At 60.6% G+C, this 25,030-nt stretch overlaps 4 protein-coding genes across 6 annotated transcripts; 3 read left to right on the forward strand and 1 right to left on the reverse strand.

The window, feature by feature from the left end:
• The first annotated feature begins 2,517 nt into the window (after positions 1-2,517).
• On the forward strand, positions 2,518-7,657 carry CDC42EP5 (CDC42 effector protein 5). Of its 2 annotated transcripts, XM_057711217.1 has the most exons (3): positions 2,518-2,745; positions 2,998-3,140; positions 7,142-7,657. In XM_057711217.1, exon 3 carries the CDS (start codon positions 7,142-7,144, stop codon positions 7,601-7,603), a length of 462 nt encoding a protein of 153 aa, XP_057567200.1. In that variant the 5' UTR covers positions 2,518-2,745; positions 2,998-3,140; the 3' UTR covers positions 7,604-7,657. The 2 variants fall into 2 exon arrangements, with proteins under 2 accessions (XP_057567200.1, XP_057567199.1); XM_057711216.1 differs by lacking the exon at positions 2,518-2,745 and having other exon boundaries at positions 2,979-3,140.
• A 775-nt stretch (positions 7,658-8,432) lies between these two features.
• LENG9 (leukocyte receptor cluster member 9) lies at positions 8,433-11,066 on the forward strand. The gene has a single exon (XM_057711215.1). It carries the CDS (start codon positions 8,600-8,602, stop codon positions 10,292-10,294), a length of 1,695 nt encoding a protein of 564 aa, XP_057567198.1. The 5' UTR covers positions 8,433-8,599; the 3' UTR covers positions 10,295-11,066.
• Positions 11,067-11,472: 406 nt separating this feature from the next.
• Positions 11,473-21,801, reverse strand: LENG8 (leukocyte receptor cluster member 8). 2 transcript variants are annotated; one of them, XM_057711214.1, is made up of 16 exons: positions 21,680-21,801; positions 19,970-20,062; positions 19,185-19,359; positions 18,725-18,826; positions 17,901-18,011; positions 16,804-17,056; positions 16,537-16,678; positions 16,143-16,331; positions 15,499-15,777; positions 15,285-15,425; positions 14,849-15,134; positions 14,192-14,293; positions 14,044-14,112; positions 13,833-13,962; positions 13,544-13,751; positions 11,473-11,635 (listed from the first exon to the last, which is right to left on the reverse strand). In XM_057711214.1, exons 2-16 carry the CDS (start codon positions 20,005-20,007, stop codon positions 11,473-11,475), a joined length of 2,388 nt encoding a protein of 795 aa, XP_057567197.1. In that variant the 5' UTR covers positions 20,008-20,062; positions 21,680-21,801. The 2 variants fall into 2 exon arrangements, with proteins under 2 accessions (XP_057567197.1, XP_057567196.1); XM_057711213.1 differs by lacking the exon at positions 11,473-11,635 and having other exon boundaries at positions 11,979-13,751.
• On the forward strand, positions 20,110-24,672 carry LOC130838185 (basic proline-rich protein-like). The gene is made up of 4 exons (XM_057710921.1): positions 20,110-20,193; positions 20,942-21,316; positions 21,426-21,881; positions 23,770-24,672. Exons 1-4 carry the CDS (start codon positions 20,110-20,112, stop codon positions 24,025-24,027), a joined length of 1,173 nt encoding a protein of 390 aa, XP_057566904.1. The 3' UTR covers positions 24,028-24,672.
• The last annotated feature ends 358 nt before the right edge of the window (positions 24,673-25,030 follow it).

Consider the following 25,030-nt stretch of genomic DNA (forward strand, 5'->3'; position numbering starts at 1 on the left):
CCGCCCAGCCCCCATGGGCAGTTCTCACTCAGGCCACCGGTGGCCTTTGGCTTGTTATTAAATCCAGTGCACTTTTTTTTTTTAATCAGACTTAGCCTGCTTCTGAAACTGCAGAGAGGGAACCTGTGTGTCCTCCCAGGGCTTCTGCAACCCATCTCTCTCCTCCTCCTCTTTTTCTTTGGCAGCTGCCAGGCCCTCGTCCAAGTTCCTTCCCCTCTCCTTATCTCTCCGTGACACCCTTCTCCGCTGCTTCATCCCAGGCCTCTGCTCTTCCCACACGTCAGTCCAGAACCAGCTACCTAATTTGCAGGGTGCATTGCAAATGGAAGTGTGGAGTCTCTTGTGCAAAACGATTCATGATTTCAAGATGAAGCAAACCACTAAGCCACGTGCAGGACCTTTCTGAGCACGGGGCACCTGGTGACTGCACAGAAACAGGCCCTGCTTCCCCCTCTTTCAGGCATGGTCTCAGCATCTCCCATATGCCTGCTCCGCCTCCCAGGCTCTCCAGCGTGGTGGCGGCCCCACCATCTCCCGGGGATCTGCCCTGTGAGGGTCCTTGGGGTGGGTAGAATGCACCTCTAAAGATGTCCAGGCATGAACCCCTGAACCCTATGAATATGCTGCATCAGGTAGCAAAGGGACTTTGGTTAACGTTAGGAACCTTAAGACAGGAAGATTTTCCTGGCGTGATGGTTCATTTTACACGTCCGCTTGGCCAGTCTGTAGTACCTGGTTGTTCAGCCAAACACTAACCCAGGTGTGGCTGGGGAGGCATTATGTAGGTGTGGTTAACCTCTAGAACCAGCTGCCCGTAAGTAAAGGAGATGGCCCACGAGACCGTGGGTGGGCCTCACCTAACCAGTTGAAAGGGCTTCGCTGCACAACCGGGGAGGAAATTGCCTTAAAGACCACAGCATCGGGGACTTCCCTGGCGTCCAGCGGTTAAGACTCCGCGCTGCCACGGCAGGGAGCGTGGGTTTAATCCCTGGCTGGGGGACTAAGATCCCACATGCCTTGCGGCGCGGCCAAAAAAACCAAAACCAAAACCAAACAAAAACCAAAAACAAAGACCACGGCATCAGCTCCTTGCCTGACTGAGTTTCCAGTCTGCCCTACAGAGTTCAGGTGGCAGCCCTTAGCAGTGCAAACTCCAGTTCCTCGACATAAATGATGTACACTTATGTGGTATTTAACTGGTGCTAATGACCAAGTAATACCTTCATACACACCCATTACCCGTGGTGATATATATATAACACTTGTATGACCCAGGTGGGCCCAGCCTAATCACAGCAGCCCTAAAAGCAGAGGACCTTGTCTGGCTGGAGATGTGAAGCATAAGAGGGGCTCAGCCTACCGTCGCCAGAGGAGAGACACATGGAAAACACCAGAAGGATGCAAGCAGCCTGTCAGAGCAGACCAGCCCCCAGCTGACAGCTTAATAGGTACAGGAACTTTTTGGGTTTTTTTGTTTTTGTTCTTGTTTGGTTGCTTGCTTGGTTGCTTGGTTGGTTGGGGGGTGTGTGTGTGTGTGTTTAGGTGGTGAACGTGTTTTGGAACTAGATAGAGGCGATGGTTGTACAACACTGTGAATGTACTAAATGCCACTTTCAAATGATTCACTGTATGTTATGTGAGTCGAACATCAGTACAAAATAATGAATAAAACTCTGTTAATTTAAACATTTATCGTGGTTGCTAAGGTTCAGGGGACCACCCTCCCCACCTTAGATTTTGCCTTGGATGTGAGTCCCAGCCTTATTCCAGGCCGTCCCCCTCCTGGACTGCGGAGGGGGCTCTGCCACCCGGATCTGACCCCTGTTCTACCCGGCCCAGGACAAAGGACAAGCCTAAGCTCCCAGTGGCCTTTGAGCTGATCTTTCCAGGCAAACCAAGCTCCACCCCCTGCCTTAGCGCCCTCGGCTCCACCTGGCGGCCTAGCCTGCTCTGAATAGCCTCCCTCCTGTCCTCCGCTCTGTGGACGCCCACTCCTCCTGCAAGACGCAGGTCAAGCCACAGCTCGTCATCTGTGGAACGCCCTCTCTCCTCTCCAGCCCCACCATCCCAGCTACAGCTGAGCCAGCCTCCTGCCTGGGGACTCTGCCTCCCCCAGGTCGGGCAGAGGGGGAGATCTTCCCCACACCCCGCTAGACAGGGCACTCCGTGATGTAATGGCCTGTCTGTGGCTGAGTAGCTCCAGGCAGGGACCTTCACCCAGGAAACTCTCCAAAGCAGGGTGAGAGCTGCTCTCCCGGGTCACACCCATCCTCCTGCCGGTCTCACTGCCTGACTTTGTCTGTTTCCCTCTCTCTCTCTCTCTCTCTCTCTCTTTCAATCCGCACACACTCCCTCAACAGCTGCAATCTGGAAGAAATTACTCTTCTAAACAGCCAGACTTCCCCAGTGTCAGGAAATTCCAGGCTGGCAGGGGGAGGGGCCGGACTGGGGGGCCGCCCTGTCCATCCATCCCCCACCCCCTCTGCGGTGTTCTCGGCACACACCCAGTCCCGGCCTCCTCCCGCCCCCACACTCAGCCCGGAGGGGCCTCAGCTTTTCCACCGCTGCTTTCTGGTCCTTTAAATCCTAGAGGCAAATTTTGGGGGGAAAGGAAGGCTGGGAGAGGCCTCCGCCTTAACCCTCTCTGCCCCAGAGGGACTGAGCTGGGCTGGGCAGTGACTCTGCGCCCCTTTGGGTTCCTACCATGGCCCCCGAGAGGGGCTGACACTTCAGTGCCCGGTGGAGGTAAAGAAGCGACCCCGTGTCAGGGTCTGCCGGCGTGGGGCTCAGACTCCCGGGTCTGAGCAGGGAGGGGCGGCGGCCTGGACTCCCGGGTCTGAGGGAGGAGGGGGCTGGGACCCCTGCCTTCCGAGGCTGAGAAGTAAGGACGAGGAGCCAAGACTCCTGGAACCTAGGAGAGAAGGCGGTGGCACCGTGGGCCCGGCCGCCTGGGTCCTGGACGCCCCTCCAGGTTCCTCATGACGCTTCCTTTGCCAGGTGAGATCCGCCCGGAGGAAGAAGGAAGACGGCGCAGGGCCTGGGACTGGGAGGCGGAGGCAGGCTCCGGACCAAGAAGAGGAGGGTCCCAGCTTGAGCCGGAGCCTGAGAGCTCGCCTGCCCGGTTCTTCGAGGACCACGAGGTAAGGGGCAGTGGTGGCCCAGGGTCGCTGGTCAGGTCTGGAGGGGAGCTGGACGGATGGCCAAGGCGGCAGACAGCCGGCCAAAGGGGCGGCGGCCGCTGAAATCCCGGGGCTGCAGCCACGTGGCCTCAGGAAGCGCGCACTGGAGCCCCGACAGGGTCGGGGTGGGGTGGGGGCTCCCGATCCGGGTCCCCCTGCCCCGTCTGGGTCCCACCCGCCTTGTCGCGTCTCCCAAAGGGCTGAGAACCAGTCGGGCTGGATCTGGAGCGGGTTGTTATTTCCTCTTGGTGGAGCTGGGGCCGGAGAGGACAGAGGTGAGCCAGCTGCCCCCCACCCCTGCATCTGGAGCCCGGCAGGAAAGAGGGGGCAGGTGGGGGCGGGAGGAGGGCTGCGCAGTCGCCGGGTCCCCGCGTCCGGCCCTGGCTCCTGCTCTCTGCCTGCTTGGAGACTGTCACAAACAACAGCCCCTCTGTACGGAGCTCGGCGCTGTGAGGGACTTTTCCCAGCATGACCTCATTGCATCAAGCGCACAACAAGGGAGCTTAGAGCCTTCTGTTCAAGGGGACCCGGAGGCTGGGAGAAGTGGAGTGGCTGGCCCCCCAGGTCTCTGAGCTAGCGAGGAGAAGCAGCAGCTTTTAAAACCGATTTCGAACTCACTGTGCTTATCTGGAATGGGAAAAAGAAAAAAAAAAGCAAAGCAAACAAACACAGTCAAGGGTGTAGGAAATCCCTGGCCTTGGTAGCAAAACATTATTTTTTCCGTGAGTCTTCATGCCCCATCCTCTGGAGGCTGTGAGCAGTGACCCATCACCCTTTGATTCCAGAGTTCGCCTTCCCGGGTTCCAAATTAGGCCCCCAGCGTTTGCTGCTGCGTGACCCAGGGCAAGTTACGTCACCTCTCTGTGCCACCCACATCTGTAAAACAAACATAGTGAGGACGGTCTCCCCTCATTGGGTTTTTCTGAGGATTAAATGAGCTCGTTCATTGCTGTGAAGTACTTAGACCCCCGCCTGGCCCAGCATAAGTGCTTGGGGGGAAAATGTCAGCATGGTAAGTATGCTCCACGACAACCCCTTGCAAACAGGCATTCTGATTCCCATTTTTCAGAGGAGTAAACTGAGACTTAAGGTTGACGAAGTTAGTTCTCGGTCCCACAGAAAGGAATTGGCAGCCCTGGTGTGTCTGCTGTCAGAAACCAAGATATTTTTTTTTTCCCCTTCTCCTGGCCGTGCCTGGTGGCTTATGAGATCTTAGTTCCCCAACCAGGGATTGAACCCAGGCCCTTGGCAGTGAAAGCGCTGAGTCCTAACCACTGGACCGCCAGGGAATTCCCAGAAACCAAGATCTTATTGTGCTGCTAAGTGCTGAAAAATGGCAGTGATGTCACATTGTGGAGTGATAGGAGGATGGGATGAGGGGCAAGGTAGGGGAGGGCAGGGAGGCGCGGCAGCGGCTGCCCAGGGAGGGGCAGTGGCAGCCGTAACTCTGGGCTCTGGAGTCCCACAGAGCTGGCTTTATGACCTCGGGCAAGTCACGTATCCTCTCTGAGCGTCCATTTCCTTCTCTGGGACAGGGGAGGATGATCCAAGGAAGGACTCCACTGAACATTTGTTGAGCATTTGCTGCTATTGTGCTAAGGCTTTCCATGGGCAACATCTCACCAATTTTTATTTTATTTTATTTTATTTTTGTGCTGCATGGCTTTTGGGATCTTAGTTCCCCAACCAGGGATTGAACCTGCGCCCTTGGCAGTGAAAGCTTGGAAAGCACGGAGTCCTAACCACTGGATTGCCAGGGAATTCCCCTCACCTATTCTTGCAAAGAGACTATGAATTATTATATGAGCATCCTTCCATTTTTGAGATGAGTAAGTGAAATCAGGTTAAGTAATTTCCCCAAAGTCACAGAGTAACCGGCACCGTTGGATCCAAGTCTGGGCAGTTGGCTTTCTGAGTTCTGCTCTTCTCACCTGCAATTCACTGCCAAGTGATAAGGGGTGCTGCTAACTCTGAGACAGATGTTTTGTTTTGTTTTGTTTTTTAACTGTAGGTTGGGATTCACTGATGAGCAGAGGTCAGCATTAAGAAAAGAATAATAGGGACTTCCCTGACGGCCCATTGGTTAAGACTCTGCGCTTCCCCTTCAGGGGCTGTGGGTTCCATCCCTGGTCAGGGAATTAAGATCCCGCATGGTATGGCCAAAAAAATTAAAAAATAAAATTTAAAAAATAATAATAAAGTAGATGAGAATTGAAACTTATCCAAGTGCCTAGCATGTGATGAGTAGGTCTCATTTCATTAAATGTTTGTTTCCCTTACGTAGGGAAGGCATGGTGATTGTGGACCAGATTGCAATGAAATATATTTATTCATCCAGGTTGAGGTCAGGGAAGTTTGAGAAACACTACAGAGGTGGTAAATCAACACGTTTTTCCAGAGAAATAAATGTAAAGTGTGTGTGCACGCGTGCGTGTGTGTGTGTGTGTGTGTGTGTGTGTGTGTAGGGGAGAGGGCAGCTTTCAGAGCATATCCATCTATAATTATTTCAAATCCTTTTGGCTTTAATTTTTCTCCACGTCATCACTGATATTTCCCAGGGTGCTGGTTACTAAAAGGACAATGCTGGCTGCTTTGCTTGCTTCATAGGATTTGATCAAATCAACATTTTGTTCCACAGTTTTGTTTGGGGACCCATTCCCCCCACAGCCCCCCCAACCCTATCACTGTTAATCAGCTGGCACTGTTACAGTTTTCTTTGAGTGTTTCTATGTGTCCTGCAAGGAAGGTGATGTTATTTTATCCATTTTCCACACAAAAACAAACAGAGAGAGATCACATAATTTATCCCAGTTCATATTGGCAAAGGGTGGGACTTCAAATAGAAAGGTTTTTTTACATTGTTATTATTATAATAACAGTGACTGTTAACACAAAAGTACAAGGTCATCAAAGTCCCTCCCAGAAGTTCCATAAAAGTAGCCAAGTTCCAGAATCCGGGCAAAGGTTGGCAGGCGTATCTATCCGCCATCTAGTCTGATGCAGTCCTGTGGCTATAATAGGGCACCTAGTTTACAGTTCACGAGCTGCCAGATTGGAATCCATGCCATTCTTGCCATGTTTAACACAGGAAACTTTGCATTATTGTTGTTGCTTTTATTTTACAAGAAGTAAGACGTTTTTTTCAAAACCGGATCATTCAAATTACAAAATGTGGTGCAAGTATACAGGTTTTCCCAGGCCCATCCTAAATCTCCCAGATTAGAATTCTCAGGCCAGCCTACATTATGACTTTCGTGTGTTCTAGGCAAAGTTTCATATAGATAATTATATATATCTCTTGTAATTATATTTTACGAGTGTGGGTATAAACACAAACATAATCCAGATGTTTTAAAATAAGTTAAAACAGGGTACCCCCGGCTGGGAAGGGGCTTCTGTACCCCGTGTGTTGAGGAGGTGGGGGCTCGGCAGCTCTCCTCTGGGTTTTGTGGGCTCTGTGAGTCCTGAAGGCCGCACTGGAGAGGAAGACCTGGGCCTGTGTCCCTGCCCTGCAGGAGCTGGGGCCCAGCAGCCTCAATAAAGGATGAGAGCCGAAAACACTAATATCAGTAATAAAATGTTTAAGTGTGTGTGCGGGCCCTGGACACCGTGTCTGCTGCAAAGGCAGCCCTGTCTTCAGGGTGGAGTTTCTGTCGAGTTTGGGAAGCAGTCTGCAGGCTTGGTGGAAGCACATTGCTTGTTCTCTGGCCTATAAAAAGCGCAAACGTTAGTTCTTAGTGGAATTAACACATGGGTCTGATATTGGAATCAAGCAGCTGTGACCTCGGGCCTCTGGAAGCCTCAGTTTCCCCACCTGTAAAATGGGAGCGATCCCGCCACCATCATCCTGTGCTTATGGAGAATATCCTTTGACCGGCGGGCTAGGCCCTGGGCTGGGGACACGGAAGGCCTCGGTAGGGTCCCCCCGGGGTAGGCCGTGCTAACCCGTCCCTACCCCGCAGATGCCGGTGCTGAAGCAGCTGGGCCCCGCGCAGCCCAAGAAGCGGCCGGAGCGCGGGGCCCTGTCCATCTCCGCGCCGCTCGGCGACTTCCGGCACACTCTGCACGTGGGGCGCGGCGGCGACGCCTTCGGGGACACTTCGTTCCTGAGCCGCCACGGCGGCGGGCCGCCCCCTGAGCCCCGGGCGCCGCCCGCGGGGGCCCCGCGCTCCGCGCCGCCGCCCGCCGTGCCGCAGCCCCCGCCGCCCGCCCTCCGCGCGCCCGCGCCCGCCGACCCGCTGCTGTCCTTCCACCTGGATTTGGGCCCCTCCATGCTGGACGCGGTGCTGGGCGTCATGGACGCGGAACGCCCGGGCGCCGCCGCCGCCAAGCCCGACGTGGACCCCGGCTCCGGGGCGCAGCACCCCAGGGCCCGCTGCCTCCCCAACGCGGACCTCGAGCTGGACGACGTCATCGGCCTGTAGGCACCCCCATTCCCGGCGCCCTTACCGTCCGGCGCCCCACTTCTTTATGCATAAACCGACAAGGTCTGTACCCCGGGTTTTGTCTGTTCACTTTGCACGTGGGAAGGGGGGCGGGGAGGGGTGATGGGGTCCCGGCGCCTTTAAGAGCCAGGTGTGTCTGGTGGGGTTCCCGTCCCAGCCAGGTGGACAGAGGTTGAAGGATTAGCGGCCCCTTTAAGAGAGCCAGGGGCGTGGTGGGCAGTGTCCCTCCCAGGGGTGGGGCCCCTACGTGGCCGTTCCCACAGCCCGGTTCCCTAAGCGGGGTTGGCCGCGCGCCGCCGCCTGCTGAGCGCGGTCCCGGGCGCGGCCTGACTCCCTCCCGCGAGCGGGCCCACGGCTGTGACCCCGGGAGCTCCACGTCTCCAGGGCGCCCCGCCCAGGCGAGCTGCTCTTCACCCCGCGAGCGGCCGCACAGGGAAAGTGGCCGGGAAAAGAGGCGTGGTCCCCGTCTAGAAAAGGGACGCCCCAAAGATGTCATCCCGAGGGCGACCGTGGCGTCCCAGATCCGGGCTACGAAGTTCATTCCCAGCCTGCGGGCGTCCGGTTGTCCGGCGAAGGGCGTGGCAGCACACGCAAATCATTAGGTGGCGGGGCGAGCCGGGCCCGTCACTGGACTCGGGGCCGGGCCGGGGTGTCCAAGGAGCACGCGTGGCGGGGGCGCACCTGTAAATTATTAGGGAGGGGCGCCAAGCTCGCCCGGGGCCCAGGGGGGCGGGGCCACACCTGTAAGGTACCTGCGTCGGGGGCGGGGCCGCGCGTGTCCGTGATCGGGGCTGGGGCGGGGCCGCCGGGTCCGGCTCCCCCGGGACCCCGCGGAGGGCCGCCCGCCCCGCGAGGTGCCTTCCAGGCCGGGGCGTGGCCTAAGCCTCGCCGTGACGTCGCCGCGCGGCCCGGCAGCGCTGACCCCGGTGCGGAAGGGCCTGAGCGGGGCGAGCGCGCCCGCCGCGCCGCGCTCCCATGGCGGCGGCCGGAGGGCCGGGGCCGCCCGTGGGGCTCCCCGTCGCGGAGCCCGCGCCGCCGCCGGCCTGCCGCTTCTTCTTGGAGGGCCGCTGCCGCTTCGGAGCCCGCTGCCGCCAGCCCCACCCCGGGGCGCCGGCGCCGGCGCCGCCGCAGCCTAGGGGCGAGGCCCAGGCCAAAGCCAAGAAGCCGCCGCTGCGCACGGCTGCGGCCGTCATCCAGCGCATCCGCTGGGACCCGCGCCTCGACCCGGCCGACTTCTCCGTGGGCTACGCCGACCGCTTTCTGGGCGTGCGCGAGGAGCCCTTCCTTTCCTTCTGCTGGGACGAGCCCCTGGCGGCGCTCGGGCCGGGCGTCCTGGCGGTGCCGCAGCACCGGGTGCGCTACTTTCGCTTCCGCGGCCGCCTGGTGTGGGACCGCGCCTCGCGCACGGACCTCGTCTTCGGCTCGGGCTTGGCGGCGGGCCGCGGGCCCACCATCCTGGACGCGCTCGACGGCGGGGACGCGCGCCACACCGGGGACGCGAGCGACGGCAAGGACGCGCACGGGACCGGGGACAAGCACGACGGCGAGGACGCGCACGGGACAGGCGGTGAGAGCCACGGCGCGGACGCGCACGGGGCCGGGGGCGCGCACGACGGCGGAGACGGGGGCGGGGACGCGCACGGGACCGGGGACGAGAGTGATGGCGAGGACACGTTCGGGGCCAGAGAGGCACTTGGCGGTGGGGACACGGACGCGGCCGGAGGCTCACTGGACGGCGTAGCTGCGACCCGCCTCGGCACCGGGGCGGGAGGGCCTGCACAGCCAGCCTGGACGGGTCTCCGGGCCTCCTTGGCCCTGGATGGCGGAGGCCCCGAAGCTGGGCGCCTGGTGTTGGCGAGGACCCAGGAGGGGGAGATGGGCGGCCCTGGAGGCCAAGGTTCCCCGTGGATGGAGCCAGGAAGGGCGCTGAAGCCAGCCGCCGCCGGTGCCGGGGTCCTGGAGCCCCCGGGTGGGGAGCTGCCGGCTGTGGTGGCCCCGCGAAGGCCTTCGGAAGGCCTTTCTGAGACGGAAGTGGAGTGGGGTCCCGGGGTCTGGCCCGTGGACGGCGGTGCGGCCGGGGCCGTGGGCCCTCGCCAGCCCCGCCCCACGCACTTCGTGGCCCTCATGGTGGCGGAGCCTGAGCTGCGGGCCGGGGTGGCCAAGGTCCAGGAAGAACTGGTACAAGATGCACCAGCTTGCGCAGCGTTCACAGTGCCTGCTCAGGCCCTGCACCTGACACTGGCCCTGCTGAGGCTGGCGGGCCCGGGGGAGGCGGCGGCTGCGGTGGACGCACTCAGGCGCGTGCTCTTGGACCCCGGGCTTCAGGTCCCTCCGAGGCTGAGGTTTAGGCGCCTGGTGTTCTTAGGCTCCCATGTGCTCTGTGCGCCCCCCTCCCCGGCTTTGGAGAGCATGGCCCAAGGGCTCAGCCAGAGGCTGGAGGCGGAGGGGCTGAGAGTGCTGCAGCCCCGCGGGGGGCTACACCCCCACCTCACCCTGGCCAAGGTGCCCCAGGGTTCCCAAGTCTGCCTCCCCAAGCCTGGGGTCAGCCCAAGGCAGGAGCTGGGGAGCCAGCCCCTGGGGTCACTCTGGCTGTGCCGCGTGGGGAGGGCAGGGGGCACCTACCAGGCTGTGGCTGAGATCCCCCTGGGGCCTCAGCCCCCACAGCTGTAAGGGCCAGGGCCAGACCACCAGAGGAAACCTAGCCCGAGGAGGAAGGACAAAGCATACACGCATGTTCTCTCTCTCTCTCTCTTTAATTTTGGTTTCTCTCAAGCTTCCAAATGGTGCTCAGTGCTCCAAGGAAAGAATGAAGGAAGGAAAGGGGTGGGGAGAGGAGGGGAGGGGAGGCAGAGGAGGAACATCTGGAAAAAAAGCAGCCTGACAGTCCAGCTGTTTGCAAACTCATTGCACATCCTCCAGTTACATGGCAGAAGAGGGAGGGAGGACGGAAAAGAAAAAGGGAGGAAGAAAAAAATAACTTAAATAAACACACACAAAAAGAAAAGAGAAGGAAACATGACGTGAGCTGGTGATCCATGAGGCGGGGAGGGAGGGTAACCGTTTTACCTGTGCGGAACCAAGGGAGGAGCGGGAGCAGGAGGAGGAGGAAGGGAAAGGGGAAAAAAAAACCAGAAGAAACATTGGGGGTGGAGGGAGGAGGGGACACGGAGACAACTTAATACAACTGCAGACGAGGCAGCCCGGCCGTCGAGGTCCCGCGATGGCCTCCGGAGTCCTCAGTGCAGGGTGGCGGCGCGGGTCTGGTGGCAGCGAGGCATTGGCGTTTCTGGGCTTGGGGGCCAAAGGCAGGGCACAGTCTCTACGCGGCTCCCCTCGCCCCAAACACTGAGGCCCCGGAGGGCTGGGCAACAAGAGTCTGTGGTGAGGCAGGTGGGGTGGCGGGCGGCGGGCTGGTGTGCTGGTGCCCCCGCCGCGGGCGGGCGCGGGCGGAGCGGCCTGTCTTCGTCCACCGGCCCCCCGGCATGGGTCGGGCCAGGGTGCTGGGTCGGTACCGGAGTACAAGCTCGAGAGAGAGAGAGAGAAAACACTGAGACAGCATTAGTGGAGGTGCAAGGTGGACACAGACCAGCCTACAGACCATGCCCCCAGCCCTCCGCTGCCCTGCCCCTCCTCCCCCACGCCCATCCCTCTGAGGCAAAAAATAAAAACGTAGAAAAATCTCTGTACAGACTCCCCGGTGGGAAACCGGGGGCAGGGACGGTGGCTCTTCCTGGAGCCCGCTCCCCGAGAATTAATTTACAACCCAAGTCCATGGCTCAAAAACAAAATCTGCCAAAGCGGTGCTGGGGGGCTGCAGCCCTGCCCCCCGCCCCCGGCGGCGCTGGTGCTCAGAAGGCCGGCAGCTGCGCCAGGCTGAGGCGGCAGTCGACGCTGCAGTTGTCCGGGCCCGTGTAGGCCAGGCCCAGGGGCTCCAGGAAGGCCCGGCAGGCGGCCTCGCCCTCGAAGGCCAGCTCGGCCTGCAGGTAGGAGATGGGCAGCGCAGGGCGGAAGCTACGGAGACAAGAGGAGAATGCGATGAGGCGGGCGGGGGGCGGGGAGGGCCCCACGAGCTGGGAGTGGGCGCCCCCCATTCGGGCACCCGAACGGCTTCCTCAGCACGTGACCTGCTCGCCCCTCCCCCTCCCCAGCCTCCCCACCTCAGGGGCTTGGGGGGGCCCGGGGTGGGGGTGGAGCCCCGCCCCCGGCTGTGCCCCCCCTCGCCCTCACTTACCTGTGCGGGGGACACGGGAGGAGAGGGGGTAGGAGGGAAGGGCCCAGCTGGCTCCTCTGCTGGCTCAGGGCGTGAGCGGACCCTCAGAAGAGGACCCCCTGGGGCGGGCAGCTACGCGGGGTGGGGGGGGTGGGGGGGGGTGGGGAACACGACGACAACCGCCCCTCCTGCTTGCCCTGACTGGGGTGCCGTGCCATGAGGCCTGTGCTAGGAAGTGGCTCTTCTTTGTGAACTCACTGAATTCCCGCCCGGAAGCTGGTCGCCCTAGCCTTTACAGACACACGGACGCAGGACAGCGCGGCGCCAGAGCCCCTCGGCCACTCTCACCAAGCGAGTGAGTGGCAGGAGATACTCAAACCAGTCCTGCCTCAAGCCCTAACTCTGTTGGCTCCGGATGTCCATGGGGGGTGGCGGGCACAGGAGAGCCTGCTGCCCACTCACACGGGGCCTGGCCCAGACCCAGCGAGCTCTGGGAGGGACGTGTCTGCCACGGAGAAGCTGTGCCACCACCAGAAGCAGGAGGACACAAGACTATGAGGCCAATGACAGGCTGGAGCCCCCTCCCACAGACCAAGCCCACACATGCTGAGGAAGCAGCAGCACGTGCTGTGGAGGAAGCGGTGGCCTGCCCGCCTGCCTACAGCCCCGGGAGCAGACGGGAGCCTGGAAACTGCCGAGGGACGCAGAGGGCGGGCCCGGGGGCGGCCCAGCCTCCTTCAGGTACACGGGCTCCTCTTCCCTCCTGGGTTGGAAACCAGGTCCCGTGCACCCTGCCTCCTGTGTGTGTCTCACGCCCTCCTCTCTGCCCCCACGGCCCCTGCCTTGGCTCCACCTCACCCTTAAATCTTCTTGACCCAAAGAGGATCCTAGAGTCTCCTAACCTTCAGGTTGAGTGTCCCTCCCCAGCTCCAAACCATCCCATTGCTCCCAACAAACTGCCGTGGCACTCAAGGCTCCTGGGACCTCTGGCCAGGGCTTTCCAGCCTCAGCAAGACTGACACTGGGGCGGGCCGACCTGCGCACTGCAGGACAGTGAGTGGCCTCCCCGGCCTCCACCCACTAGAGGCCAGAAGGACCCCCGGTTGTGACAATGGAAGAGGTGTCCTGACATCGCCTGGGGGTGTCTCCCTCCCAACCGAGAATGGGAGCACACCCCTCCCCTGGTGAGCAGATGGGTACCGTCCCGGCCTAGCTTGCCCCTGCCTCCCTCACACCTGGTCCCTAGTCACATCTGTGCTCTTGAAAAGTGCCAAGTGGGCGCAGGGCCCTGCCCCTGAGACCACAGCTGCCCAAGCAGGGCTGGCTTTGCTGGTCGTCCCCACAGAGCAGGAGCTCAGCCACAGGAGAGCCAGGAAGGTGGGCAGAGGCCTTGGAGGAAGGGGAGCCCGGAGCATGAAGACCAAGTGGGGTCCAGGGTGATGTGAGCAGGAGACAGAGAGAGGCAGAGGGACGTGAGACCCCAGAGCGGAGAAAGAGATGACAGAGGAGAGGAGACACAGAGGAGGGTGGGCTGTGCCCAGGGAAGCGGAGGGACCAGAGGGGAGGGAAGACCAGGACCCGGTGGGGAGCGGAGACCAGGGGAGCCGAGGCCTGGTGGCCCAGGAGCGTGTGGAGCGGGGAGTAGACGGGAGGAGGGTGGCGGCGGGGCCGCAGAGCAGAGGGCTGGGGGAGAGCTCGGCTTCACATACGTTTTGATCATTGCCTTGAGGGCAGCCTTGCGCTCCCGGTCTGCAAACTTGTCCACGAGGTAGCCAGACATACAGGGCGCGTGAGAGTAGAGCCGGAAGAAGCGGTGATAGTTGCCTAGAGCCCAGGCTGCCCTGAGTGCCAAGGCATGGGCCACGCAGGGGTCTGCCTTCAGCTCCCGCGTCAGGTACGCCAGCTCCGTGGTGATGTCTGCGGGCGGAGACAAGGGAGGTGAGCGAGGCAGTGTCTGGAGGCCCGTGGCCGCCCCGGTTCTGCGGGTCTGCGCCCCACCTCCTGAGTCCTTGGTGAAGATGTAGTAGAGGAGGCGGTAGGCAGTGAACTCGCCCACGTGGCCGGGCAGGCTCTCCGCGTACAGCGACTTGAGCTGCGTCTGGCACTGGTTGAACTCTTCGTGGTCGCCCTGGGTGGGGGGTGGAAGACGTGGAGTGAGGGGGGGCGGGAGCTGTGTGGGGGGAAGCCTGGGAGCCCATCAGTCCCTCACCTTCTCCAAGGCGATGCGGGCGTGGGTCTCGTACACCTCCACCGTGAACTCGGTGCGCACACCTTGCACCTAGGCGGCGGGAGAGCAGACATCACGCCAGAGCAAGGCAGGACCCACCAGCACAGCCCCTCCCTGGCCCCCACCTCACCGTCAGGTCCTGCCGGATGGACTTCATCTGCTCGCAGGCAAAGGCGTAGTCCTGCTTCTCCTTCCAGTGGGACTTGACCATGCACAGCGACTTCTTCAAGACCTGGGAAGGAGTGCGTTAAGGCCCCATGTGACTCTGGCAGGGAGAGCAAGGGTGTGCTCTACCCACTACGGTTCCAGGAACTCGGAATCCTAAAGCGGCGGCTGCTACACCAAACCCACCCAGCGCCCTGACACCAGCATTAAGGATAGTAGGCGTGAACTCTCTCGAGCCTCAGTCCCCGGCATCAGAACCGGCCCAGGAGAGCACGTCGGCCGCTTCCAGTTCCCGCCTCAGGGGACGCTGGGGTCTGGACGTCCCAGAGTCTCACAGACACCAGCCTGGGACGCCGGCTTCCTTCTCTCAACCTCCTAAAGTAGGAGATGGAGGCTCGGAGGCCGGCCCAGCCTCCTGGTGAGGCTGCACGCTCTGGGTTAAATTCACCCCTCGGTGCCCCAGGCCCCCCGTGCCTATCGGGGTCTTCCCCATGTCCGTCCCCTGCCCGCCACACCCCCTCCTGTTATGCTGCCTCTGTGTCCTTGCGGTGTTGGCCCCAGGGGCCTGGTGCCCGCACCCGCCTCACAGGGAGGACCTGCCCTTGCCGCCAGGGGCACTTACTGCCACGGGGCGCACAGTGGACGGGTCGGGGGCGCAGGTGAGACGCAGGTAGTGCTTGGTGACGTCGAGGCAGGTGCCCACGATCTGCAGCTCCTGCCAGTCGGGGTCAGCCCCGCTGCTCTCCAGGCTGCCCATCTGCAGCACCAGGGGCTCCAGGCGCAGGCGGCGGGAATGTCCGTGCTGGAAGCGCGCCGCCCGCTTCTGCTTCTTTAGTTCACGCTCGGGGTCCTCGCACTCCAGGGCCGCCATCTTCTTGCGGCTGCGCTTGGTGGGGGCTAGATCGTGCCTGGGGAAGGAGGGGGCCCTGAAGGGGGCAGGAGGGGTGCCGCCCTCCCGCCTCAGCCACCTGCCTCTCCCATGCTCTCCAAAGACACAGCCCTCATCCTCCCAGGAACCCGCAGACCGGCCTCTCCTCCCCGGCCACCCAGAGTCTCACCTCTTCCCACGTTGCGCCCTGCCTCGGCCCCGGTCCATGTGGGCCCCCCGGCCTCCCCGGCCCTTGGGGGGTGGGTTCCTGCGACCCACAGGGTGACACTCATTCCCTGAGTAGGAACTGTCGGAATCCGAGTGGGAGTCACTGCACGGAGGAGCAGAAAGGTGAGGCCTGAAATGGCTCCACCCCAGCCCCCCCCACCGCGGAGCCTTCCTACCTGCGGCGGAAGTGGCGGGTCGGGGACCGGGAGGAGGAGCGGGAGCGCGAGTCCGTGCTGGAGGAGGAGCTGTGGTCCTTCATGAAGACATTGCGGTTGCCAAACTTGGCGAAGCTGCTGCCCCGGGCTCGGCCAGCACCCCCAGCCCCGGGCGTCCCTCGCTGGGACTGGGCACCCCCGCCCCTGGTCGCTGAGCCTGCCCCCCGGGGAGGGTGCAGGCTGCTAGGGGCCTCCCACCGCTTCTTCTTGGGGCTCTCAGACACAGGCTCCCGCGTCAGCCTGAGGACACAGCAGGGCAGCGCGTCACCGCCTGGCGCCCCCAGCGTCCCCGACACCTGCCACCCGCCCCAGGGACACACACGTGCAGGAGGAAGGACACGTACCCAGGCGGCTCAGCGAACACGACGAAGAATGGGAGGCAAACCCAAGGGTTTCTGTGTCTAGAGCGTGCTCTCCGCCACTGAGCAACACACCTGCCCGCCTGCACAGCTCTCACCCCCAGGATTCCAACCCCGGGCCCCTCCCGGGCCTGGGCTCCACCCCGGCAGCCGCCTGCCCCCAGGACCCAATCCTTCTGCTCATCTCTCTTCGGGGCTCTGGTCCTCGGACAGCTGCCCCCACCGCAGCCCCCCGCCCCCGCTCACCCCGGCAGGGGCTCCCGGCTCCAGTCGATGGTGTAGGCGGAGCCGTCCTGCAGCCGCGCCTGCAGCACCTCCTTGAGCAGCTTCTCTGTCCGGTCCTTGTCCTCCTCCGACTCGCAGGCGGTGAAACAGCGCTCCACGTACTCCTTCATGTCCTGCGGCCAGTCGTCGGGCTTCCCAGACAGGTTCCCCCTGGCGGAGGGAAGGTGCAGACCCTCGGTCGGGGAGCAGCACCGCTGCCCCAGCCAAGACCGCCAGGACCGCCAGCACCACCCCTCGCTGCCCAGGGCGAGCCCGTGGGGGGGGGAGGGCGCCCTCTGCTGGCTGAGCAGTGGCCTCTCCAGCCAGCTGCAGGCGGGCGCTGAGCATGGTGCCTGGGGCGGGGGCTGGCCGTCACCTGTGGTTCTGGGCTTTCTCGGGGTTGGGCTGGGGGCCGAAGCTGCTGTGCTGGCCCTCCGTGGTGGAACTGAAGCTCTGGCTCGTGACAGCAAAAGGCCGTTTCTGAATGTTGAACTTGAGTCCCCCTGTCCCAGGGGCCGCTGTGAGGGTAGCGAGAGCTGGGATCAGGCCCTGTCCCAGGCCCCCCCACCCCCCGCAGCCTCGAGAGGTCCCAACACCAGAGGTGAGCCCCGCGCAGCGCCCTCCGCAGCCCAGGGCCACTCACGCTTCATGCGGTTCCACAGCTGCTGGCCCTTCTTGGGCTTGGCGGGCTCGCTGTAGGTGTGCTGCCCGTAGGCCTGGCCCGAGGCGGGGCCCGCCTGGCTGTGCGGGGCGGCGGGGGCGGTCCCGGGCTGCGGGCCGCTGCTCAGAGGATGAGCCCCGTGCGGGGGGTTGGAGGGCTGAGGGGGCTGGGCCGCGGGCAGCTGCTGAGGGGGCGCCTGGTAGGACATGCCTTCGTCCATGCCCGGGACTGGCGGCTGTGGGGGGAAACGGGCGCTGAGGGCAGGAGCAGGTGCCCCGAGCTGCCCTCACCCTCCGTCCTCCCCGTCACGCCACTCAGCTCTCCCCTCTGCGCCGAGGCCTCCCCACGTCCCACCGCCCGCGCCCTCAGGGTGACGCGCAGCAGCCGCGACCACCCCCTCCACCGCTGAGAGAGCCCAGGCTCGGGCACGAGCTGCTTTCCCACGGCTCCAGCGGCTGAGGGGCAGCTGCGGGCGCTTAGAGCGCTGAAGCCCGCCTCCTGGTGAGAGCCGCCCAACGGCACACCCACCCGGCAGGAGCTGTCTGAGCACGTGTCACGTGCCCGTGGAGACAGATGTGTGGCACACACCCGGCACACGCACGCGCAGGAGCCCGGGGGGGAAGCAGCAACCCTTCCCCCCGGGCAGCACCGACCGAGGCGCAGAGAGAGCGCACGACTTGCAATGTCGCCACCAGACGGGCGGCTGGGATTCACACCCAGGTCTCTCCACTTCCCTGGCCTGAGCTCCACCGGGCCTCCCCAGTTGCATGTGACGTGCAAGGCCAGACGTGTATGTGCGTGTATGAGAGAGAGACTATGCGTGTGTGCACGTGCTGAGAGGAAAACACAGAAGCAGCGCTGCCACCCTACCACGTGCCCTCACCACCACCCTGACGCCTCAGCGCCTTGGCCTTGACCCAGCCCTAAACCCACCCTGGCTTCAGAAACTATGCTTTGCCCTCCTCGTCCTCAGATCAGGAATCGCTCAGCAGGAGCGGCCTGAACAATGCAGACATCCCCACCGCTGGCCCACCACACCCCCTGCCTGGACACGAGCGGCCGCCGGGCCAGGGCGTTACCTGGTTCAGGGTCCCTTGGTGCTGGGGCGCGGCCGGCTGCTGGGGTGCGGCTGAGCCGTAGGAGCCGGCCATCCCGTACTGGGAGGGGGAGCCGTAGCTCTGGTACACGCTCTGCCGAGGGCACAGGAGGGAAGGGTCAGCGGCAGGCCCGAGTCCTTCCCGGAGGCCGAGAGCTGCCCCTCTCCCAGCTGCTCAGGTTGTGACCCTCTATTGACCTCTCACCCCCTCCCCCGCATCAACGCACCAGATTCGCCTGTGCTAAGACAGTTACAAAATAAGACGACAACCTCCATCGACTCCACATTCTCCTCTCTGTTCAACATTATCCATGGGGTGCTAACCCATCTAAACGCTACAACAGGACGAACAGTAAAGACAAAACGAAGTCTGCACTCAAAACACATGCAGCGGCAGACACGCAGCACACCCAGCAGGAAACACAGAAAGCAGGCCAAGCAGGGAAGCCAGTGGCAGCCTGAGCAGTGGGAACGCCACTCTAAGTGAAGCCTGTCCCGGCAAGGGCTCTCTGAAGGTGCCGTGCGGGCAGCCCTCCGTGAGGCGGGGACACCAGGAGAGGGCGGAGGCGGGGGCAGGGTGGACTCGGTGTGTGCTGAGGTGAGACGCCTCTGTGGCAACGTGAGCCTGGGGAGCGCAGGGCGGGTGGCCACGGAAGGACCTGAGCCTTTATCTTGTGGACGATGAGCTAGGGGAGGGTTTTCCAGCAACGGTCCCTGCTGTGGTCAATCCATCACTGCCCCCGGACCCCGTCCAACTGATCCCACCTCCGCCCCTCCACACCGGCCGCTGCCGGGCTGGGGACTCACCATGGGGTAATAGTAGCTGTACGGGTAGGCGTAGTTGTACTGCTGGTACCACTGGTAGTACTGCTGCTGCTGCAGAGCCGAGGCTTCTGCCTGTGACACGTACTGTGGGGAGAGAGGACCCTGCGCCCTCAGTGCTGGAAGCAGGAGCCCAGGGCCCGCGAGGGCAGCTCTGTTCACTGGCGGCGCACTGCCAAGGGATGGAGCTGGCTCCACACCTCTCCTCAGAGCACCTCCACCGCTGCCATCGGACACGGGCACCTCCCCCTCCTCAGGCTGGATGCCCAGTGACAAGGACCACACGGTACCCTAGTCTCCTCAAGGAAACAGACCTCGCGTCCCCCACTCGAGGGCTCCTAGTATACCTTCAGAGCACCCTGCCCTGGTGATCCAAGAAGACACCAAGTGTGTGCGTTCCCCACCCCCACTCAGGGTACCCGGGTCCGGTGGGGACTTCTCTCACCTGTGCACTGGCCACAGGCCCGTTGTTGCTGGCCTTGGCGGAGCTCCCGGCGGCTCCCGCTTTGCTGATACTGGCCAGGGCCTGGCGGGCCTTCTCCCACTCCGGGTTCTCGTGCATGGGAGTCTCCATGCCATTCTCTCTGCCGGCCCCCGCCACCACGCTGTACTGAGAGGACCTACAGAGAGGGGACATTGAGTCAGCCTATTCTGCCACTGCACATGGCAGGCAGACACCAGGGCCTGAATCCCAGAGCCTCAACTTTCCACTCTGTCACACACTGACAGCCAGTTTCCGCTTCACAGTTTCTGTGAGCCACAAATGTGATTATCTACCTAAGGTACTTTTCCAGAGGCCTGGTACATACAGCTGTTAAAAATCAAATAAAAAGATTACCAACACCCACAGAACTTAACAGAAGACACGAACCCTAATAGTTCTAAGTGTTTTACGAATCCCCAAATTCTGTCTGATACCACCTCAGTCAGAAAATTATCACACTGTTTTGGAAACATAGAGGAATTAACAAAACAATAAATGACTGAGTATTAAGTGTTGGTGGCTGCCCCTTAATCATAGCTCGTGGAATGAATCATCGCAGTTCTGTGAAAGAGGCACTGTACTGAGAAAGATGAAAGCTCAAGAGTGCCTCATCCCATCCCTACCCCGGGGGCTGTGGCTTCACGTCCCCCCATGCTGTGTGACGTCCCAACCCATCCAGAGCACAACACTAGGTCTCGCTCCCTCCTGCCCTCCCCTCCGGGCTCTGTCCCTCTAGCCCCACTAACCAATCCGTGCTACGCTGATCACCCACGTTGGCCGCCATCTGGACCCTGGGGTGTAAGGGGTGGACCTCGGGAGCCAGACTGCTTTTTCACTGTCTGCAAGAAAAAGAATGAATTAGGGAGACACCCGAGGAGCAAGAAACATGTCATCAAATAGGAAAGGGAAGCAGATGGGCTCACAAGAAGCCAGACAGAAAAGGGAGTCTGAGAAAGGAGGAGCCACCGAGGTACACAATCTGAAGAGAATTCTGCGTGTGGAATAAAAGGGCTACAGCCCCAGGGAAAGACCTTGGTCCCCCCTGCAGTACTCTAGATGGAAGACAAAGGATTTGAAAAACAGGGAAGTCCAAAGGTATTTCCCAAAGAGAAAGAGAAGGATCTGAAGCCCATATGAAGAAAGGGAGGGTTCAAGGGAAACCCCAAGACAGACAGGAGGAAGGTCAGAGGGCAGAGTGGGGACCTCAGGCAAGGGGTAAGGAGGAAGACAGCTTCTGAGAAGAAGCTCTAATGAACAAGGTCTAAGCCAGCCTTAAGACTGGAAGACTTGGAAAGACCCCTGAAGGAAAGTCTGTAAAGAGAGGAGCGTTTACGGGAGCCTTGAGAGAAAAGGAGACAACACTGGAGAAGGAAGAAATCTGGGAGGAAAAGGGGGTTTCTGGAAGTTATTGTCGCAGCAGGAAGACGTTTAGGGTGCCAGAGAGGAACCCCGGAAGAGAAGAAATTAGTTCTTAGGAAGCTCTGAGAAGACGAATTTTAGGACAGCTCCCTAAGGACAGAGAACACCCCGCGTGGGAGGTTCCGAGCAGCAGCAGTAGGCCTGAGATCGGGAGGGAGCGCTCTGCGGACGCCCGAGGAGATCACGACACCCTGAGGGCCCTGAGAGAGGCGGCAGGAGAGTGGAGGAGGGTCCTGGGGGCAAGGGCTGGGGGGGCCTAGGCGCGAGGGGGACCTGAGAGGTGCGGCTGTGCTCAAAAGCCAGTCCAGCGGGAGACCCCGAAAATCCTACAAGAAGAGCGGGGGGCAGACAAGAACAGAAGCCTGGAGCTGAGAAAAGGCCTAGAGAAGAAAGGCCTTAAAGACGACAGCGAGCGGCGTCGGGCGGGAGGACAGGGGGCGGGGAGGCAGGGGGTCGCGCGTGGGGAGCCCCGCGACAGGAAGGAACCTGGAGGGAAGGTTCCGGGCGGGCGCGGAGGGCGGGGCGGGCGCCGGTCGCGAGGGGGCACCTGGCGGCCCCGCAGGCGCGGGGACGCACAGCCGGGCGCCGGCGGCAGCCAGAGCCAGCCCGGATCCTCGTCACTGGCCCCGCAGCCACCGCCCCGGCCCGCCGCGCGTGCGCACCACGGCCCCGGGGTGGGGGGAGACGACCGCGCAAGGGCCGCCCGTCGCCCGGGGCAACGTCGTCCTCCGGCTGGAACCGCCGGGTCAAAGGGGGTGAAAGAAAGGGGTGCTCGGGGTGCAGGAATTCCGAGCGCGGGGGCGGGGAGCCCAGGACGACGGCGCAGGCGCGAGGAGCACGCCGGCCGCCCCCCTCCCCCGCTACGACCCGCGCGCAGGCGCAGTGGCCCCTGCCCCGCCACACCCTGTCGTCGCTCGCGCGCCGCGTCCGTTGGGGCGACCGCCGCCAAGGCCTCGGGGCCCGCGGGGCCTAAGGCCAACAAGGAAACGCCGTCTCCGCCCGCCCGGCCGCCCGCCGCCGCCACTTCACACACCCACCTCGGCCGTACGTCCCCGGGACTCGTCAGCGGCGGCTCCAAGCGACAGCAACACGGCCTCACGACCGCTCCCTACCCGGCTGGCTCTTCGTTTCCTTGGGCTTCAACGTCCGCACCGCGGCGTCTTGACGTCATGCAGAGGCCTCGCCCCGCCTCCTTCGACCCCCCCTCCCCGGGCAGCCAATAGGCGCCACGAGCTCGATGTGAGTCCGCCCTCTCCGCCTACGCCACCGCGCGGTGGGCGTTTCACTGCCAGCCGGAAGTCGGGTGGGGGGACGGTGGCCCCGAGGGGACACGCGCGGCAGAGTTTGCTGGTCCCGGGCCCTTTCCACACATCCTGGTTTTGGCTCAGTTGGTGGTAGGCTTTACCATTTCTCGGCATATATCAGTGCGATAGAGTTCTGAGACTACCCGGGAGTGCAGTGATGTGGAAGGAAGAGAATGATGGCGCCAAAGAAGGCATGAGAACCGGAGAACAGCCCCCAGCCGGAAAGGGGAGCTTCCCTAGCTCATACACCTGTAGCAGCGCACCTGGCAGGGGGAACGGCGTCTGCAAACACAGAGAGGCGGGAACCGAGCGTAGCGTGGGGAGGCTCCGGGGCACAGGGGACTGTGGCACAACAGACGTGTGCGGGGGTCCTGGCGTCAAGAGAGAGGTCTGTGGAGGTGGGCAGGTAGCAGATCCTGCCTGAAAGGCCGTCAGTGTCCGCCCGAGACATCGGGACCATCCCAATTTAAAAAGGCCTTTCTTTAAACTCCTTGCATCTAACCTTTTGAGTGTGCCAGCTGTCTCCATCCAGGACTCTGATAAAATTATCCAGTCCCGTTCACGGGCCGGTCAGTGCAGTGATAGTAGGTGGTATTTAAGAAGCGGTGATTTCCGTCCCATTTTCTACTATTAAAAACTTTTCTGTTGATACCTGCGGGTCTTTTTGTCACTTTTAGCACAGTTGATCTATTTTTTTTTCCATCCTTTGACTTTGTTTTGTAATTGAACTTTGTGTTTTAGAGTATTCTTAGGCTTACAAAAACGTTGCAAAGATAATTCAGAGTCCCGTCTACCCTACACCCAGTTGCCCCCCCCCCCCAACGCCATAGTCTTTGTTAAAACGAAGACACCAACATTGGCACAATTCTAGAAGCTTCAAACTTAATTTGAATTTCACCACTTTCCCCAGTAATGTCACCTTTATGCGCCAGAGTCCAATTCGGGGTACCCCATTGCGTTCAGCATCCCTTTACTTTTAACCCTTGTATGTAAGATGGGTTTCTTTTAGATAGCATATGGTTGGATCTCTTTTTACCCACGGTTACAATCAATCTCTGCCTTTTAAAAGAGGTTTTTATAACTATTTTAATGTGATTCCTGGTACTGTTTTTTAAATCTATCATCTTGCTATTTGGTTTCCATTTGTCCCATCTTTTTTTGTTCCCCTTTTCCTTTTTTTCTGCCTTCTTTCGGTTTGAACATTTTTTAGAAATAGAGTATTTTTTACAGCACTTTTAGGTGAGGGCTTAGGGAGGTCCCCTACCCTGTGGTTGGAAACTCACAGGCTATGGCGATTTCAGGGGTCACCTAGGTGTTTTCCAACTCTCAGGGGTCACTCTCCCTCCTCCCTCCTTGCCTGATGTCAAGTCTTGAGCACCGTGGTTTCACATATTGTCTGGTGTTTTGGTTGTTTCAGGAAAGAGAGCAAATCCAGTCCCTGTTACTCCATCTTCTTCAGAATGGAAGTCCTCATACGTAACATCTTTAAATGAAAACAGATTAACCTTTTATAAAGGTTATGCCAAAATGGTCTTTTTCTCTTGGTTAGGGCTTCCTGATGAAAGATCACTCCCAAGGCCCCTTGGCAGGAAATCAGGCAGTCTGAACCTCAGGATACTCTGTGAACATTCAACACCAGGGCACACCAGCTTCCAGACACAGACTCAGAGTCACTAGAGGGCAGTATCTGAGAGCAGAGCAGCTAGAAGAGCAGTGGGGCCAACCCCAAGGCCAGACAGCTCACAGGGTCATGAGAAGAGAGTCAAAGTAGGTGGCCCCCCAATGTCCCTCTCTGGAAACTGTGATCCACTTCTCTTTCCCAGCTTCAGGCCCACACATCGAAGGCTTCCTTGAACATTCCCTTCAGTGCACAAGATGGAAATGATTCGCAAACCTGGAGGCTTGCCCCACACTGGACACCTGACATCTGGCACTCTGGGCCAACAAGCCCTGACCAGAAACCCCTGGGGCTGTTTATGTGTTTTGGGATTCAGGATTTTTCAGACTTTCAAAAGCGAACATGGTATATTTTCCACAGAGGACACCTTACCCTCAGTACCCTATCCAGCACTTGGAAGTAACCCCGTCAGTGTTTCTGCAGACAAATAGATGGACATTCGTACCAGGCAGGGAGACGGTCTGTAAGTAACCTCATGCCAGGTCAGCCTTTGCTGCCCAGTGAGTTCGGAAAAGACTTTTGGTCTAACAGAACTCTTTGGATTTTGGAATCACAGAGGAGGAACTGGGGAGCTGACTCGGACACCCACCTGATGGATGAGGCAGGTGAAGTCCAGCAAGTCCAGTGACGACCCATGTCCATCTGGTGGTCAGGAGCAGGCCTGGGCCCTTAGCGACAGCCTCCGCCGCATTTGTCCACTCTGCTGCCACTGTCTGTCACACCTGCCTCAGATCTCTCCTCTCCCAGGCTCTCTCCTAAGCTTCCAAATCCAGGAGCTGTCACATTCTGGAGAGCCCTGCTGTACAATGATTTACTGGACTCGTCCTCTTTCTGCGGACTCTAGTTTCCAGAGTTTAGCCAAAGTATCGTTGCAGCAACAGCCCCTAAAATACATCTTATGTGCCTCTGCCTTATTTCCATAAATTGATTTCCAAAAGTAGGACTGTCGGGTCAAAGGGTCTATCACATGTGAGCAGATTATTGTTTTCTATTTTTTTAATAGTTTTATTTATTTATTTATTGGCTGCGTTGGGTCTTTATGGCTGCGTGTGGGCTTCCTCTACTTGTGGCGAGCGGGGGCTACTCTTCATTGTGGTGCGAGGGCTCCTCATTGTGGTGGCCTCTCTTGTTGCAGAGCACGGGCTCTAAGTGCGCAGGCTTCTGTAGTCATGGCACGTGGGCTCAGTAGTTGTGGTGCACAGGCTTAGTTGCTCTGCTGCGTGTGAGATCTTCCCCCGTGTCCCCTGCACTGGCAGGCGGATTCTTAACCACTGCACCCCAGGGAAGCCCCAGGTGACTGTCTGCACAGGCCTGCAGTTCACAGCCTCAGGAGCAGTGCCTGCGTCGTTCCTCCACATCTTTGCCAGAACAGAACATGAGCACTCCTTTAATTTTATAATAACTGG

Source organism: Hippopotamus amphibius, chromosome 16 (assembly GCF_030028045.1).
Source record: "Hippopotamus amphibius kiboko isolate mHipAmp2 chromosome 16, mHipAmp2.hap2, whole genome shotgun sequence".
Taxonomy (NCBI): Eukaryota; Metazoa; Chordata; class Mammalia; order Artiodactyla; family Hippopotamidae; genus Hippopotamus; species Hippopotamus amphibius.